We start from the raw sequence: 17,825 nt of genomic DNA, 5'->3' as shown, positions 1-17,825 counted from the left end.
CAAGGGCTGCCTGCGAGAAGGCGACGGGTGAAAGCCACTCTGTGCACCATGATGATTTGCCATCTGCTTCCAGGTCAAACTCCAGATGCTGGATTTAATCTTCCATAGCCTTTTTAATTCAGGAGTTGGCTTCTTAACATCCCTCAGTGCCACCTCGGCAGCAGAGACAAGCAGAGTGGCTGCCACGACTGGCCCTTCGAAGGATGTTCTGGAGCACAAGAGATGAACTGTGTCCGTGTGAGTTGCCCATCTGGCAACCTGTCATACCTCGACCCATCATACCTCTGGCTCTTTACCCTACCCAGGGTGAGCCTGAGCATTCACAGCACTGCCCAAACCTCCCCCAGGCCAGGGTGTCCTTTCTTGATGTCTGGAGAAATGGTGGTGGGTGATGGTAACTTCCGTGGTATGTCCAGTACTGGATCTTCTGGCTGGACCAGTTTTTGGGAGGATCAATGTGGGGAGCAGTGCTTGGGGGCTGTTGGGTTGACAGAGGTGATGGCTTGCACACAACAGGCTTGTCTTTGCCTCAGGCACCTGGTTATCAGGCACTGTGGATGGGTGTCCTGTAGGGATAATCAGCCGTGGGAGATCATGGATTCATTTCTCTCTTGGTTCACCTGCTGCTGGACATCTGGCTGGTGAGGCTGGGGTAAGACATCACCGCCTGCTTCAGCTGACCTGTGTCACCTGGTGGAGGGAACAGCAGGTTGGACTGTGCTGCAGAAATGGGCCCCTGGTAGCTGAATCAGCTGCTGCGGTGCTGGGGTCAGAGCTGCTGTGAACCTTGTTCTGGTGGGGCTTGTTCTCCTGAGCCTTTGACCTGGGTTGCTGCAGGACCTTCTGGCTTGTGACAGTGCTCCAGGGCCGTGGTGCTGTCCTACCCACTGGGTGTCTCATTCCCAGGATGTGTTCCAGACACCAGGATGCCTCCAGGGTATCTTGTCTCCCCGTGCATCACTTCCACCACCTATGGTCCCATGCTCCTGGCCATCTCAAGGTCCTGTCCACTGCTGGCCAGGGCAGCTGAGGAGCACAGGGACCACCTCCCACCCCTCTTTGGAGCTGCAAGGGGAAGGTGCCTCTGGCTGCAGCCTCCCTTGACCTACACCTTTCCTGGGATGCCCTCGAGAGGGGCACACACTGGTGGTGGGCGCCTGCTTTGGTCGGTCCATGGCACGGCAGAGTCTGTCCGTCCATCTGTCTGTCCATCCATCAGCAGGGAGTGATGGTGGTGGGGAGGAGGTGGGGGCCCTGCTGGGCGGGCGGCCACGCGGTGAGGGGGAGGAAGTGGGGACAAAACCGCGGCGGAGGGGACAATTGCAGCCTTTCTCCGGGCTGAAAAGACGCCGGGGTCCCTTCCGTCCTCGTCCTCCGTCTGCTGCGGGCGGACAAAGCCACCGCCCCCAGTGCCCACCCAGCGCCCAGGGATTAGAAAAAAGGCGAATTTTGATTTTCTCCTTTTGTTTCCGGAGACCGGGAGCAGCTCGGCTTCAGCTTCGCTGCTTTCTTCTCCCTTTACGCCGCGTCTGTGCACGGCTGACCAACCGGCGGCGGTTCTGGGAGGAGGGTGATTTATTTAAAATTAAAGGAAAGCAGAAGTTCTTTCTTGAAGACGAGACTTTTTAGGTCGGCGGGAGCTGATGGCTTTCCAGCCATGCAGCGAAAACACAGGGGAGCCAGCTGGAATTTGCAGCTTGTCATTTTTTTAGGAGAAGCGAAGCTCCTCTCCTGCTCCCCTCTGACAGTGAATGGTGCCTGCAACTGGGGGGACTCTCAGTCCATCGACTGGCAGGGGTTTTTCCGGACCACCAGAGATGATCCTTTTGCAACCTTTATTTATTTTGGCATTGTCAGGACTATTGCAGAGCAGTCCCCTGTGTGCTGGGGTGCAGGGAGCCCCGGGGCAGAGTGAAGGAGGTGAGGGGTGGTGTGGTGCTGAGAGCTGGGGTAAGACCTGGGTAGAGGAGTATCCCATTTTTTCCCCTCCAGGGCCATGGGAGAGCACAGCTGCCTTGCCTAATCTGAGCATTCCAGGCTGGTGGGAGGCAGGTCTTTGGGGTGACCCATGGAAATCACAGAATCAGGATGGTTTGGGTTTGAAATGCCCTTAAATATCATCTCATTCCACCCCCTGCCATGGGCAGGGACATGTTCCACTAGGCTACTCCAAACCCTGAAGTAACTGGGTACCCCTCCAATCTGGCCTATAACATTTCCAGAGATGGGGCAGCCACATCTTCTCAGGGCAACATATTCCAGGGGTGCTGTCCCTCACCCTGGGACCCCATGGCCTTTGGACCTTGGACCTGGCAGGGGGTTGGTTGTAGGGGAGGAACAGAGTCCTGCAAAGGGTTGGGAACCTCTGGGTGTGGGCTGGGGCCTCCCGACCTTGGTGGTGTCCCCTTGAACCCTGGCGTCCCTCCAGGCTGTTAAGCTGCCCCGTGCAAAGACCCGGGCCAGGGAGCCCATCACGTGCCCCTTAATGCGGCGGCCGGGACTAAGCACCTTCTGACAGGGACCCAGATGACGCCGCCCGGCGCCTTCCCCAAGGGATGGGGGCCGGAAAAGGGGCAGGAACGGGACGGGGGGGCCCTCACCGTCTTTACTCGGGTCAATCATAAAGAAGGGATTAAGATCATTAATTCCTCCCCCCGCTGCAATTAACGACGGGGCCGGGCAGCGGCTGGCGAGGAGCAGCCAGATCTGCTGTGCCGGGTGGTCCCGCGGTGTCGGGGCGGGGGACCCCCCCTTTTATTTGAACTGGCCACGTACCCCCAGCACCCCGGTGTGGGTGCCCGGCGAGGACAGTGCGGGGACAGCCCCGTCCCAGCTGGCACTGCCGCGGTGTCCGGCGCCTGCTGGCGCGGTGGCCCCGGGGCTGGAGGGCAGCGCCGGGTGGTTGCAGATGGTGGGAGCTGGCGGAGGAAAAGCGGCGGCCGGGACAAAGGCGGGATTGTGCGGTGGCGCCGCTGGCACGGCTCGGCACGGCTCGGCGCCGCGCCCCGTGCCAACAGCGGGCACTGCCTTGCGCCGCTGGGGCTGAGTGCGGCCACGGCGCCGTGCCCGGTGTCTCTGAGGGTGCGGGGAGCCCACGGGTGGGCTGGGGTGGCCCTGCCCCGCAGCCGCGGGTGCTCGGGGGGCTGTGCCGGGCTGTGCCAGGCTGTGCCAGGCTGTGCCAGGCTATGCCAGGCTGTGCGGCCATCGCTGGCAGGGGGCTGCAAGCGGGGGCTCAGAGCTGCTGGCACCCGATCCGTGTGGCACGGTGGGGCCAGCCAGGGGCGCTGGATGGTATGTCTGGCTGCAGAAGATTGGAACTGGTGGAAATGGTGACCACGGCGTGGCTTCAGCTGATGTCCTCCTCTCTCTGGAGCCCGCTGTGGGGCCGTGGCAATACCCATGTGGGCAGGACTCAGCTCTTTGCCAGGGCGATGCAGAGCATCTCCAGCAGTCGTGGCGCGTCCTTCCTCGGCAGCCCGGGGGCGGTGGCTCTGATGCCCCCGGGCGAGCGGGCAGGGTGGCAAACCCCGCTGTGGCCGGGCGCTTGGCTCCCTGCTCGGCGCGGGGCGGGCGGAAGAGGCGCAGGGCCGCAGGAAAGGCGGCCGCGGGCGGGCTGAGATAACAGCACCGGGCGCTTTATCTCACATCCTCCCGTCCGGTGCTTTTCCTGCCGCGCTCCCCGCTCCGGCCCCAGCGCCCGTTGCTGTCGGCACTGAGGTGTGACCCGTCCTAAGGTCTCCAGGGACAGGTCCCCGCCTCCCCGGCAGAGGGGACGGGTGATTCAGCTGCACGGCAGCAGCTCGCCCATCCGCCCAGCACCCCGTCATCCCTCTGGGGTGCACCCCACCTCACGGCTGCCCAGCATCCCCAGCCTGGCGTGGAGCTGGGGCAGGCAGCCCGTCCTGCCGCCGCAGTCCTCCCTCTCCATGTGGCCTGGCGAGCTCCCGGCTGGAGCCCAAGCCCTGCATCGATCCGCGCTGCATCTTAAATCCCGCAGCAGCTGAAGCAAGCGGTTTTCAGCGCCAGGGCGGGGGGGTTTCTCCGTGGGCGAGCCGGCTCTGGCACCGGAGTGAGACACCGGGGCTGCTTCCGCAGCCGGTACCACCGCGGTTGGCACAAGGAGCTTGCCCTCATCAGCGTTTTAACAACGATGCCCAAGCTCTGTCTGTGGGAAAGGGCCCTCCTGGGCTATTGTGGGTTTCCTGGGCTTGCACTGGAGAAGGGATCCAAAGGGTGATGTATGATCAGGAGTGGGGTGTGGGGGTGCAGGGGTGCCCCTCGCTCTGCTGCATCACCCCTACACAGGAGTGAGGGTCTCAGCAGGGCTCTCAGCACATGGCCACATCCCTGTCTGGGCTCCGGAGAGGAGGGTGCCGGGATAGCCAGGGTGGAGGGATGGGGTGGGCGAGGGGCCTCCTCCCAGTGCCACCCTCCCCCAGCTGCCACCAGGGTGGGGACATGGGTTCCTGCTCCACTAAGCCCTGCAGCTTTTCTCCTCTAAAGCCTGATTACTTGGCGGTGCCTGTGTGCGTGCGTGCTCGGGAGGGAGGAGGAGGAGGAATTTCACAACAACAAGTGTTTGCAGCCACACTGGGCCCAGCTGCCCCGGAGTCGCCCCGGGGACAGCAGCATAGCATCCGCTCCAGGAAGGCTCTTGCTGTCACTGCTGAGCCCATGGCTCTGTGGAGCAGCCAGGCATGTGTGCTGGGCGTGCTGGGGCATGGCAGGAGGTCAGCTCTGGGGCTTGGAGGTGGATGCTGTAGTTCCCTATGGGGTTGAAGGTGGGCACTGCAGCTCCTGATGAGGCTTGGAAGTGGATGTTGCAGCTCCCTGTTTGGTTTGGAGGTGGACACTGCAGCCCTGGATGGGGTTAGGAGGAGGATACCATGGCTGTCCATGGGATTTGGAAGTGGATGCTGGAAGTGACTCAGAATTGGATGGTGCAGCTCCCTATGGGATTTGGGGTGACCATGGCAGCTGTTGGTGGGGTTCTGAGGAGGATGCTGTGGATCCCTGTGCCACCTGAAGGTGGACACTGCTGCTCTCCTTCCCCTGCCCAGTCCTGCCTCAGGGACAATGGTCCGGGAGGGGAAAGAGGAGAAGGAGAAGGGATGCAGCCTAGTCTGATCTGGGTGAGCAGCATCCCTGGGACTGTGGGAGCTGGGGTGTTGCCTCCGTGGCACTTGGCTCGGGGGACAGGGGTGGCTGCAGGGTGGGAACCAAGCAGCCCTTGCATGAGCTCCAGCTGCTGGCCTGGGAGCATCCCGCTGGAGCCTGCGGTGCCATCCGGCGTGGGGCCGCACGCCGCTGGAGCGGGGCGGGAGGGGAGCCCCGTGACTCCCCTGGGGCTGCTGTCCCTGGGGGAGGAGAGCCGGGCACAGAGAGTCTTTAAGCATCGGAGTGCCATTGCTACCAGGCCAGGACTTCCCCTGTGACCCCCCGCTTCTGTCTGGATGGCGACCCTTTTAGAGAGCAGCGGAACGGATCTCCACCGAGGTCCGTTCCCTGGAGTTCCTTTGTTCGCGGCGCTGAGATTTTCATGGCAGGGGGAGGAAGAGCCGCTTTGAAAAGCCTGTTGGCTCTTGCCAGCGCTAACTCTCTTTTCTTTTCTCCTTCCAGAGCCGCGTGGTGTGTCCCAGAGCCGCAGAGTATGTCTGTGCACTGAGAGCACCCTGAGGCCTCCGCAGCCGGCGCGGGAGGAGACGCCCCGTTGATGTGCGGGCCCATCTGAGCGTCCCCGGTGGCTGGCGGCCCCGTGCTACCAGAAGGGCTTTGGGATTCTTTTACCTTGGCATCGGGGTGGGTTTTTGGGGTTTTTTTTGTGGGATTTTTTTTTTTTTTTTTTTTTTTGGTTTTCGGCTTTTTTTTTCTTTTTTTTTTTTTTTTTTTCAAATTTTGGGGTTGGTTTTGGTTGTTGTGCTCCGGCCACCATGTCGAATTCGGGCTCCCATCAAGACACTGGGAACAAGACAGAGACGGAAAAAAATAACCAAGATGACTCTCAACCCCCTGTCAACTCCGAGAGGAGGAACAAAAGTGGAATAATAAGTGAACCTTTGAACAAAAGTCTTAAGAAGTCCCGTCCACTCTCCCACTATTCCACCTTTGGTAGCAGCAGCTCAGTAAGCGAACATTCAGAGAAAGGCAACCTCTTAGCTAATGGCAACGATGCGACTGTGGATAAAAGTCATTCTACCTCAAAGCACAAAAACATCTCTAGTATGCTGAGCAAATTAGACCGGATGTCGGAGCTCTCCTCAGAAGGACAGACCGCCCTCCAACAGTTTGCTCAGTCGACAGAAATGCTCAAAAGAGTGGTACAGGAGCATCTTCCCCTAGCAAGCGAGCATGGGACTGGTATCTCTGACATGGAGGCAGTCTCAGCTGCAGAGACAATGAACGGCCCCTCTGATTTTCCTTACCTGGGGGCTTTTCCCATCAACCCAGGCCTTTTCATTATGACCCCTGCCGGCGTGTTTCTGGCAGAGAGCGCGCTCCATATGGCTGGCTTGGCAGAGTATCCCATGCAGAATGAGTTGGCATCTGCCATCAATTCGGGGAAAAAGAAACGGAAAAGATGCGGCATGTGCCCGCCCTGCCGAAGACGGATAAACTGCGAGCAGTGCAGCAGTTGTAGGAATCGCAAAACTGGCCACCAGATTTGCAAATTCCGAAAATGTGAAGAACTCAAAAAGAAGCCTTCTGCAGCACTGGAGGTAACCGGCCCCTCTCAGGCACCCTAACCCCTCCTCGGGCTGCGCTCCTGGGTTTGGATCTTGCCCTAGATAATAAAACACCTGGTACTTCTTACTTTTTTTTATTTTTCCCTTTTCCATTAACAGCTCTCACCCTGAGATGTGTCTTCTGCCCAGTGCCCCCAGTCCCCACCCCCTGCTATGTACTGGGGTTGATTGGTGTGGGGAGGAGGGCTGAGGTCTTTCCCTGGGCACGCTGGACTTCGCTCTCCCCTTTGCAAGCACGGGCAGCAGCAGGGCTCTGCTGGGGTTTTGGTGACAGCACGTGGCAGCTCCCTGAGCTGGGTAGCAACATCTAACCCCAGAGGAGAGGGATGGCTTTTTGGGGCAGACCTTGGGGTAATTGGTGATGATGAAACCCATAGCCACAGTGCAGCCAAAGCCCAGTCCCTCAGCTCACTCTGCTCTGAGCAAGAGCACAGCAATCCCTGGTTTTGGGACAAACTGCTGCAGTGTGCACTGGGCAGCATCCCCAGTGCTGTGGCTGTGCTGGGTCTCCCCAGGCCAGCAACCCTCTGGGGTGGTCAGGATGAGCCCCTGAAGCAGCAGCTGGATTTCCTGTGGTAGCAGTGCTGCAGTCCCCACTGGCAGTGCTCCTGTTTCAGCACCCAGCAGAGCCAGGAACATCCCTGCTCCTGCTGGGGATGCCCAGGTGCCCTGGTGTGAGCTGGGTCCTCGTCCTGTCACTGTCCACCAAGGCCTGCTTGTGGATGTCCCTGCTTTGGAGGAGAGCCACTGGGTTAGGGTGCCACCTTGCCAAATCCACTGGGGAGGTGTGACATTCATGTGGGGACTACAGGGAAAGTCTGGTGACTTGTGTGGGCCTGAAACTCATCAGGGGCCGTGGGCAGCTGCTGGTGGCGAGGTGTGGGTGGGGGCTGGGTGCCAGCAGGGCAGGGGTGTCCCAGGGACACGCTGCTCTGGCAGAGCCTCCCTCTTCCTGCACACCAGGTGTTGTGCTGAAGCCAGGGTTGATTTTTCCATGAGCTGACCCCAGTGTCAGCCATTCTGGTGTGCTCCCTCCTGGGGAGCACATCCCCATGGATGTGCTAAAACATCACCTGGGCACAACTGGATCGTGCATCCTGGCACAGGGGCTTTGCCCATCCTCTGGTGGTCCCCATGCAGCCGAAGCCTGCCGCTCCCTTAGCCACGTTCTACGTTTTTCAATTAGCATCAGCTCTGAATGAATACTGAAGGGGGAAAAAAATCTATTTGGGCGGTGGGGATGAGGAGAGGGGGACTGTGTCTTTCAAAAACCGCTGTATTGCTAAATTATATTCTTGTTCTAATTTGCTGAGTCAGTGATCTGGAAAAAGGGAGAAAGGGAAAAAAAAGTTCATTTCTTCCAAAGAGTCCTAAAGCGGGTCAATAGACTCGAAGCTTGCAGCAGCCAGAGGAGTCGCTCCCTTCTCCCAGCTCTGGGTCTGGGGGTGATAAATAGCACCAGGAACCCTGGAACAGTCAGCCCTGTGATGGGTTTCTCCATCTCACAGCTGGCTGGGAAATCAAGGACTCTGAAATAGGGTTCTGCATCTGGTAGAGTTAGGCCCCATCAGAGATGAATGCCCGTCCCTCCTGGGCATGACCAGGTGTGTTGAGGCTCAAGAGAGATGCCACCGTGCTGCTGGGATGGGCACCTGGGCAGGTGTGGGTCACTCCAGGGCACCATCGTCCCCTTTTCATGACAGACCATCCACTTGAACCATGTGTTGACCTTGGTAGGGCTGTACAAGATTGTGGCTGGGACAGGGACACCATGACCCCGGCTGATGTCCCAGGTCACCTGCATCAAAGCTGGGTGGTTAAATCCAACATTTAACATCTAACATTGCTCATGCATTGGGCCAGCTGTAGGGCAACCCCCAGCACTGTGCTGGAGCCCTGTGTGGAGAGGCCAGGATGCAGAATTCCATGGACTGCTGGTCCTGGTGGGGTCCCATCACACTGCTGTTCTTGACAGTGGGACAGAAGGGGCCATGCAGTGGCCCTTCATATGGGGCTGAATCATTCACAAGGCTTTGTGAAGCATTGTCCCTGTCTGGAGGCAGTGCCATTGTCCAGGAGAAGGACAGTGACTCTGTCCTGCCACCCCTGCACATCCAGAGGAACATCCTCAGAGAGCCCAGACAGGGGCCGCAGCTATGATTAAATGCTGATCTAAAATCAAGCAGTAAAAAAAATAGAATTAAACCTTTATGGCAGCATAAAAAAGGGGCTAAATCCCTTAGCTGCCATTAAGCTTTATCTGCACATCTACGGAGCCCGAAGAACCGGTCCCTGCTGGTGTCCTGCTGTGCTGGGGCTGCCTGGGGCTCTGAGACCAGCCAGGTCAGGTGTTGGGAGCAGGCAGCAGCACGTCCCTGCACTGACCAGGCTCCTCTGGGCTCTGCCAGCCCTAGCAATCCTGGCTGAGGCTGTGGGGGCTGCTGGCCAGCAGCTGGTATGAGCTCTGCACGGCTCTTGCAGAGCTGTAGGTCACATGAAGGCCATGGGTGGCTGGGGTTTGACTCATCAGAGCTGTTCTCCATCCAGGGAAGCTGTGCTGAAGAGGTTTGGTGCCCCAGATAGAGCCAGTGAGGGTCACTGTCACCCTCATGTCAGCCTCACAGAGAGTCTGGCCATGGAAGACAAGGGGTGAACATTTTAAACTGAAAGAGGATAGATTTAAGTTGGACATAAGGTAGAAATGTTTATGATGAGGGTGCTGAGGCCCTGGCACAGGTTGCCCAGAGAAGCTGTGGCTGCCTCATCCCTGGAAGTGTCCAAGACCAGGTTGGACAGGGCTTGGAGCAACCTGGGATAGTGGAAGGTGTCCCTGCCCATGGCAGGGGGCTGGAATGAGATGAGTTTAAGGTCTCCTCTAAACCATTCAGTGAGTCTGTGATTGTGGGGTGAGGGGGATCTCTCCTGAGCATCCACATTAGAGCTGGTTGTCCAACTTCCTTAATAATACAGGAGCAGAGATATTTATCAGACATCTCCTTCCAGACCCATGAGGAGCCCCCTCTCCCCTCTTTCCCCTCCTCTGGCATGATGGGTCTGGGTAGGTGGCCCTTGCTGTAGAGTCCACCCTGCTCTGCCCTGCCTGTTCTGCCTGGAGTGGGATCCAGTGTGGTCAGTGTGGGGTGCCACAGCCCTGTGCACCCCTGGGCACAGGCACTTGTGCCTTCCCTAATATCTGACTATGTGTGCTAGGCACCTTGGGGAGGGGGTGATGCCTGCAGCTTGTGACCAGCCCAGCTCAATTCGCTCCCTGCCACAGGCTGGGAGCAGGTGGGATCTGCCAGCAGCCTGGTGGGCAGCACCAGCTCTTGCTCATCCTGGCCCTTCACGCCCCTGCCCAACGCCCAAGCCCCGTGTTCGGGTTGTGCCCGTGGAAGGGGACATCCTCCTGCAGGGCTGGGGTGATGCTGCTCTGGTTTTTCATTGAGGCTGGGTAGGTGTCTTGATCCAAGACAAGGACCCAGTGAGATCTGGCTGACTCCTGCATGGAATTAGGAACCAAAATGTGGCTGGTTTGACTTTAAGGATGCTACGTGAGGTGTCCCAGCCCTGCACACGGACTCAGTACTGTGTCCCTGTTTGCCCCATGGCAGCCAGTCTGCTGGCCCGTGCCTGTCTCTGCAGCTTGTGGCCTCTTTCCCATGGGTGTCCCTTGCTTGTTTGGAGATGTGGGACCTGCAGGGTCCTCTCAGGTGATTGTGTGGTGATCCTGTGGTGGCTGTGTCTGGCTGGCACAGCTCAGCCTTGCTTGGGGGCTGTTGGCATTCAGAGACATTGTAGTCCTTGCTTACTCCACCCATGTTCTCATGAACATTGCACAGGCTTTCCACCTCATCCAGGTGGGAAATGTCCCTGGTTCTCCTTCCAGAGGACCACAGTGCTACCTGGGGCAGGGCCCCACACCGTCTTTCCTGGTGGTGGCTTCTAAGAGATGTTGTCCTTTATTGGGCCTTTTGCTGGCTGTGGGGTGAGCCTGGTGGGACTCATCCCTCTTCCCTGTGAGGTGCTGAGGTACCTGGTGGTGCCTGGGGTTGCTGTGTTGGGGTCAAGGTTGTTCCTTGAGGCTGAGCATGTCCCATGTCCTGAGCAGCTCCTGCCCTGGTGTCCCCAGGCCCATCCAGCTCCTGCTCCCTGCCCCAGTTTCCATCCAAATGCTCTTGAACCCATCTGGTGGCTGGGCTCCTGTCCTCTGGGTGTCTGTCTGTCCATCCATGGCAGGGACTGGCAGTGAGGGAACCGTGCTGGGTTGTGCCAGGCCATGCCCACGGCCCGGCCACTGTGCTCACTGCTGGCCAGAGGGGCAGCCAGGGGCGGTGCCATTGTGCCAGCTGCAGCACGGGGACAGGGGGACATGGGGACATGGGCATGTGGGAACAGTGGCCGAGCTGCTGTGCTGGTGCCCGGCCAGGGAGGGGTCTGGCAGCAGGGGGACCCCGCTCTCCCTCCTGCTGGCATCGTGGGTTGGGAATCTTGGGATGCAGAGCTGCATCAAAGGGTGCTGAGCCTGGGCTGGATCCGCCCCAAGGCCGGGATCAGGGTGCTGGGCTGGGGGTGAGGGGTGGGTGCCCAGTCCTGGTGCTGCACGCCTGTGCCGGACCCGACCTAACGCCTTGTCCCTCCTTCTTCTGTCCCCCTCCCTGTCTCTCTTCCTTTCCAGAAGGTGATGCTTCCTACAGGAGCCGCATTCAGATGGTTCCAGTAGGAACGGGAATCCCAAAGCTCTGTCATCCAAGTGCAATGTCACTGCTTGCTTGTGTTGTCTCAGGCAAGGGATTTTTGGCTGAAATGAATGGATGCACCTGTGTCTCTTTAGAACCAAAAATATTTTCTCGCAAATCTCATTCCTGTTTTTATAATTTTTTTCCTTTTTTTTTCTTTTTTTTTTTTTTGCGTTCGTTTTAACATCTTCGAGTCCTAGTCAGACATTTAACTGCTTTTCAAATAAAAAACAAAAAAATAATTAAAAGAAAAAAACAATGGATCTGTAAAGTACCAAGACTTAATAGACAGAGTATGGACAATCAGTTTCTTTCTGTGTTTTGGTGTTGATGTTGTTTATGTGTGAAAGATGCAGTACTTGTGTAGGGAATGTAAATTTACAGTAACCTTTTAAAATCTAGTTACTAATAAGCACTACTGTAATTTAGCACAGTTGTTTAATTGCACCCTCATTTATACTTTTTATTTGATTCTTTCCCATCATACAATAGAGTGGATAGTTTCTAGAATGCCTCAACTTCATGTTTATAAATGAGAATATGTTTAAAGCGATGTAGTATCCCTTCTCCTCGCCATTCACCTCTGGAAGTTTAACCCACAAGAGGGTCGGTATAAAAGGTGGAAGAAAACAATTGCTACACAACTGGCGGAATTCAAAAAAAGGAAAAAAAAGAGTAAAAAAAAGGCAAAAAAAAGAGTCGTTGTTAGTTTATTAACATAGAACAAGAAACGCTGCGTACAGAAAATCCTCCTAATTGCAATGGTTTACTCCTAGGAATAATTTTTGTAAACTTACAGAAGTTAAAATCAAAATAAAACAAATATTGCAGGACCTGTGCTGAAGCAGTTACGCAAAGTGATATTTCTCTTCTGTTCACCCCCCCGTCTCTCCAGCTCTCTCTCCATCATTAAATTGAAATGCTGTTTGTAATGTTTTAGCAATCCAGGCTGTTTTTGTGAATAAAATGAATGCATGTTTTGTGTCATGATTTCCAGCTTGGTTATTTCTCTCCCACCCCTCTGTCCGGCCCTCCAGCAGCGGTGGTGGCCCACGTGCCATGGTGCTGCTGGCTGTGGGGACCTCTCCAGTGACGATGCCAGAGCGTGGTGGGACGGTGTGATGAGCTGAGCTGGAGTCACCCCGGCTGCTAAATCCCCGCGGGTAATCCTGGCATTGGCTGGGCTAAGCCAGCCTCGGCTCCTCCCGGGGATATTTCCCGGCTTGACCTGCCTGGAGTTTTACCCAGCAGTGCCAACACCTTTTGTTTTGGTGAAATAATATTAATGTGCCGTGGAGAACCACGGTGAGGCTCGTGTTGTTGGGACAAGTCTAAAATGAGCTCCCAAAGGTGAGTGGGCTCTGGGATGGCTCTCCAGCCTGGCCTCGTGTTGGTACTGCATCAGCAGGAGCTGTCTGGGGTGGAGGGGATGTTGGATGGGCTCAGCCATGGACAGGCCATCGGGTTACTGCCAGTGCTTGGGTGCTGTGCTGGGAATCATGCCAGGCAGGTGGGCTGGAAACCTCCTGCCAGTCCCCCGAAGGTTCTCCAGGGTCATCCCAGGTAGATCCGGCTGGACCCGGCAGTGCTGGCTCTGCCTTGCCGGGAGGAGGTAGCGAGAGCCTTTGTCCCCAGCTCCAGCCAGCGTTTGGGCCAGCATCTGTTGGCCAGATGTGCACCCGGAGGAGGGGGGTGACGGCAGTGCCTGGGCCCTGTCCCTGCCCAGCAGCGGCCTGCTGGGATGGAGCAGAAAGTCCATGGGGAAAGCTGCCCCAAATGCCCTCTCCAGCAGCGTTCCCCCTGGCTGCTCCTGCAGCTGCGGGTGGTTTGGAGCCCAGGCACCCCGGCCACACCAGAGCCTGAACCCGGGGCTGTGTGTGGGGATGACTGCAGCACATGGCAACAGGGATGGAGCTGGGCCAGTGTGGTGAGTGACACAGCTCAAGGCCTGTGGGGACAGACAGACCCTGGCAGGGACAGACAGCCCCTGGTCGTGCCCCAGCAGGGCTCTGGTGCTCCGACCAGGCTGGCACTGGCAAGGGGCTGCTGAGAGCTGGTTCCCAGTCCGTGCTGTTCGCACAGCCCAAAGCACTTTGCAGGAATGTGCCGGGGGTGTTATGGGAAAAGGAGGCTGGCTGCTTTCTTTACGACTGTGACTGAGGGCTGGGGCTGTGTGAAGGCACAGTCCTGGCACCTGGAGGGAGCCAGCCCCTGCCCCATGCTGGGACAGTGTCCTGGGGACAGCACACAGAGCCCCCTCCCCAGCCCTGATCCCCTGGGGAGCTGCAGGGGGGAGATGCTTCATCCCACCCACAGCTGTGGCTGGGGACTGCTGGGGGGTCACCCTGGTCTGGCTGTGTCACCCACAGCAGGGCTGTGCCACCCACAGCAGGGCTGTGTCACCCACAGCAGGGCTGTGCCACCCACAGCAGGGCTGTGTCACCCACAGCAGGGCTGTGCTGGCTGTTGTTGGCAATGCTTGGGGAAATGCCACCATGGCACAGCAAACCCTGCCACGCCACGCTGGCAGGGACCAGGGGCGTTAGCAGGGGAGACGGGCACTGGCAGGGGAGGACAGTGATAGCAGGGACATGGAGATGTCACACCAGCAGGGGACAAAGAGAGCAGGGGCTTCCTCATGCAGGAAAACAAGTTTGGGAGGAAAGAATCGGATGTGGGATTCAAACCCTGCCTGTGAGTGGGGTGGGGAGGTGGGGAGGTGGGGCATGGGGTGCTGGGTGCCCTCCACCCCACTTCCAGCTCACCCCCGTGCTGGGCTGCATCGCTGCCTCCAGGTGAGTGTGCAGGAGGATGGATGGCCCTGTGCTGGCCTGGAGCTTTGCCTAACGAGCAGGACCTCAGGCATCCCCCGAGGGTGAACCCATCCCCTCCTCCACACTCACCCTCCTCAGGCACAGCCCCTGTGCTGGGCCGTCCCCACAGCTGCTGCTGGGGAAGTGGCACCCAGGGCTGCTGTCCCCAGGGTGCCCGCTGGCAGCCAGGTGACTCAGGGCACACGGGATGATGATAACGAGCTCGGCACGGCGCTGAGGGACAACCCTGGGCGCTACCACGAGGGCTGGCCTTGAGTCTCTCTTAATTAACATCTTCATTAAAGAGAGTTAGCAGAAGGGCAACCAAACCTGCCTGTGGCCCTAGGGCATGCTGTCACAGAGGGCACAGCTGTGTCCCCATCCCCGTTTGGCCTTGGTGGCATGGGAAGGTGCCAGCAAGTGATGCCAGGTGAGGCCAGAGCTTGGTGTGGGGCTGGTCCAGCACTGCTTTCCATGAGGAGTGGCGTGGTTTGGCGAGGATGGATTCTGGGCTGAGCTGCAGCAGGAGGTGGAACCTCCACAGCGGTGCCAGAGATGTGTTCTGTCCTGTCACAGGGGCACCCCAGCACTTTGTGGGGTCTCTGTCCCCATTCCGTGTCCCCTGTGCTTGGCTCGGGGGCTGGTGGCCGCCTCGTCCCGCCGTCCCCGGGCTGCAATTAGCCGGCTGACCCCGGGCTGACCCGCCCCCCCGGCGTGGGGATGGGGCAGGATGCAGGAAGCGCCGAACAAAATGTGCTTCAGCTGAGCCGGATGGCGGGCTCGCCGAGCGCCGCCGGCCAGGCGTGACCTCCGGGCGGCAGCCGCTCCGCTGCGGGCACCGCGACACCGGGGACACCGGGCAGGGGAGGCTGCGGGACCTCGGTGCTGGGGTGGGAACCTCCGTCAGCACCGAATCCTGGCTGCTGGGAGGGGACCAGCTCATCCACCGCTTCAAGGGACGTTGGGATGGTGGGATCTGCTCAGGTTTCCTTGGTAGGGCCACAGCACAGCCCAGGGGGCTGTGTGGACAATCCAGCCCCGGTGCCAGGTGTTAGAGCCATCCAGCATCTCCAGCATGGCTGGGCCATCGGTGGATGATTCCCAGCGTGTCCTGGGCTGAGCTGACACCAGTTTGGTTGGGGTTTTGGCAGCCCCACAGCCGGATGGGACCGATGCAGGTGTCCTGGGGGTCCCCAGGCATGGGCAGCTGTGGGGGATGCTCACGGTCACACATCTGGCTTGGCTCAGGCTGGGACTGCTGGGACAGCTCGGTTGGGACCATTAATCTAAATAAGCCTCCCAAGTTCTGCTCCCTGCAGCTGGCCAGGTGACCTTCCCTGTGTCACACACATCACGGCAGCTTTCCAGGCCGATTTCCAGCCTAGGCTGAAGTTCTTCCAAAAGGTTGTGGAGTTTTCAAATTCAGGCCAAGGATGCCTTGTCTCTTTGCACGTTCTCCACTGGGAGTGAGCTCTGTGTTGGCTTCTTCCCCACAAACATCACATGCTGGGGTGTGGGACAGGGGAGGAGGGTCCCACAAGGCCTGTGGGATGCTGTGTTGTCTCTGCACCAGAGCAAGACTGAAAAGGGCTTTTCTTCAGGGAAAAGGACCCATGGGAGATCCTTTATCCATGATCGAGGCTTGACATCCACATCACTTCATCTCTGGGAGTTCCAGAATTCCTGACCAACCACCACACACTGAGATCTCCCTATTCCTGAGCAGGGGCAGGAGGATCCCAGCAGCATCCTTGGAAAGGGCTCTGCAGGTTGAAGCTGACACCCATTCCTGCATCCCGCCAAGCCTACCCTGGGATGAGCTGTGTCCTCAGCAAGGCAAAACTGCGGCTCCAGCTGGCCAAGGGCCCTGGCTGGCCGCCCTGCTGCAGCTCTGCAGGAGGCTGGGGATGTCACTGCAGCCACCACTGGGTGGTTCCTGCACAGAAACTGCCTGAGGTCCTCCTGCCCTGGGGAACAGAGCACCATAGGCCTGGCATCCTGCCTGCAGCTCCATGCTGCTCCCTCCATGGAGAAACTGTCTTGGTTTGGGGTCTCAGGTCCCTGCCTTGCACCCCACAGAGTGGGTGACTGCTTGGGGTGTGGTGGCTTTGCTTGCAGGAAGGAGGACACCTCTCCCATCACCAGCCCCTTCAGCCCCTGCAGAGAACCACAGCACCCAGCACCCAGGGCTGCCGGCAGCCAGGACCCTTTAGCCTGGCTGAGCCACGGTGTTCCTCCTTTTGATCTCGATCAATGCCTGATTATTCCTGATGAGCACATCGGTGCTCCCCGAGCCGTGCTGCTCTGCCGGCAGCGTCTGCTCGCTGCAAAGCCCACGCCAAGCCCCGGCAACTCCCGCCTAATCGGGGCCTGGCTGCTGTGCCAAGGCCGGTTTCAGCACTGCGTCAAGATGTTTTAAGGCCAGAGCAGTCAGGATTTGTGAGAAATAGGTCGGCCTGTGACAGCAGAAGGAGGCTACTCCATGCGAGATGCGGCGTTATCGGGCAGGGGAGGCAGCGGCTGGCGCGGCGTGAGCCTCCAGCCCTTGGGTGACGCTGGGCGGGCGGCAGCGGCGGAGCGGGGGCTTAGCAGAGGTGACAGGTACCAGCAGCCCCAGCTGGGGGTTTGCAGCCTGCAGCCTGCCTCGCTTGTGGCCAGCCATTGGTGCTGACAGCCCTGCTGCAGCATTGGGCTGGGGAGCTGTGTCTGCCCCCGCCAGAACGCTGTGAGTGGACGTAGCGCTTGTGGAGGTGTCCAGATGGTACCAGATGGGGACACAGGGCCAGACTGCACTGTCCTTGTCCTTCAGCCAGTCCTGCAGCCCCCCTTGCACCTCTGGGGAAGGAAGGATGCCTTGCTCACTCCTGCCTTGCCTCTGAGACCCCTGGGCTGGCTTCTCCTGCAGCTCCTCTCCCTGAGCCCACGCAAGCCTGGGGCAGGTCTGCCAGGAATGGAGGAGCTGCTGGTCTGTGTCTTGTTGGCAAACCCATGAGCCAACGAGTGATTGGAGCAGGTTCTACTAAACCCAGGGTGGGTGCAGGAACAGGGCAAGCATGGATGAGACCTCCCAAATCATTAAAATGGTCCGTCTGGTCCCACCTGCTTTCTGGCTTTGTTTGTTCTCCTGCTTCTGGCTGAAGAGGAACGATGACCAGGGTGTTCCACAAGGCCACCTCCTGCCATGAGAATTCCCTGTGGACAAAAAGACAAGAGCAGGACAACCTTCCCCTCTCTGCACTTGCCAGATCACAGCAACAGCTTCCCCTGGCAGAGCCCTGAGTGACCCTGGGTTTCTCCAATCTCCTCACCCGCCCTTGCCACTGAGGTGTCACTCTCTTGTCTTGGGTGGCTTGGGAGTGGGCAGGGGGGGATGCCAGTGCCCATCTGCCTTTGTCCTGGCAGGGACTGCAGCAGAGTCAGCCAAGCCCACCCCCACAAACCAAGGGCTGACACTTCCATCAGTGCATCCCACCTGACCTTCACTGTCATTAATTTCTGCTCTTTACCTCGCCTGCCGGCCCTGTGCTTTCTGA

General features: G+C 58.6%; 1 protein-coding gene across 3 annotated transcripts in view; it reads left to right on the top strand.

Annotated features, from left to right (window-relative positions):
- The window catches only part of CXXC5 (CXXC finger protein 5), a 36,013-nt gene extending 23,544 nt beyond the window's left edge, over positions 1-12,469 (top strand). For all 3 annotated transcript variants that reach the window (XM_063413527.1, XM_063413528.1, XM_063413529.1), the window contains exons 2-3: positions 5,620-6,716; positions 11,419-12,469. In XM_063413527.1, coding sequence (XP_063269597.1) covers positions 5,931-6,716; positions 11,419-11,463 — 831 coding nt within the window. In that variant the 5' untranslated portion in view covers positions 5,620-5,930 and the 3' untranslated portion in view covers positions 11,464-12,469. The remainder of the gene's footprint in view (positions 1-5,619; positions 6,717-11,418) is intronic.
- The last annotated feature ends 5,356 nt before the right edge of the window (positions 12,470-17,825 follow it).

Source organism: Prinia subflava, chromosome 16 (assembly GCF_021018805.1).
Source record: "Prinia subflava isolate CZ2003 ecotype Zambia chromosome 16, Cam_Psub_1.2, whole genome shotgun sequence".
NCBI classification, from domain to species: domain Eukaryota; kingdom Metazoa; phylum Chordata; class Aves; order Passeriformes; family Cisticolidae; genus Prinia; species Prinia subflava.
This window is presented reverse-complemented; position numbering and strand designations above follow the sequence as displayed.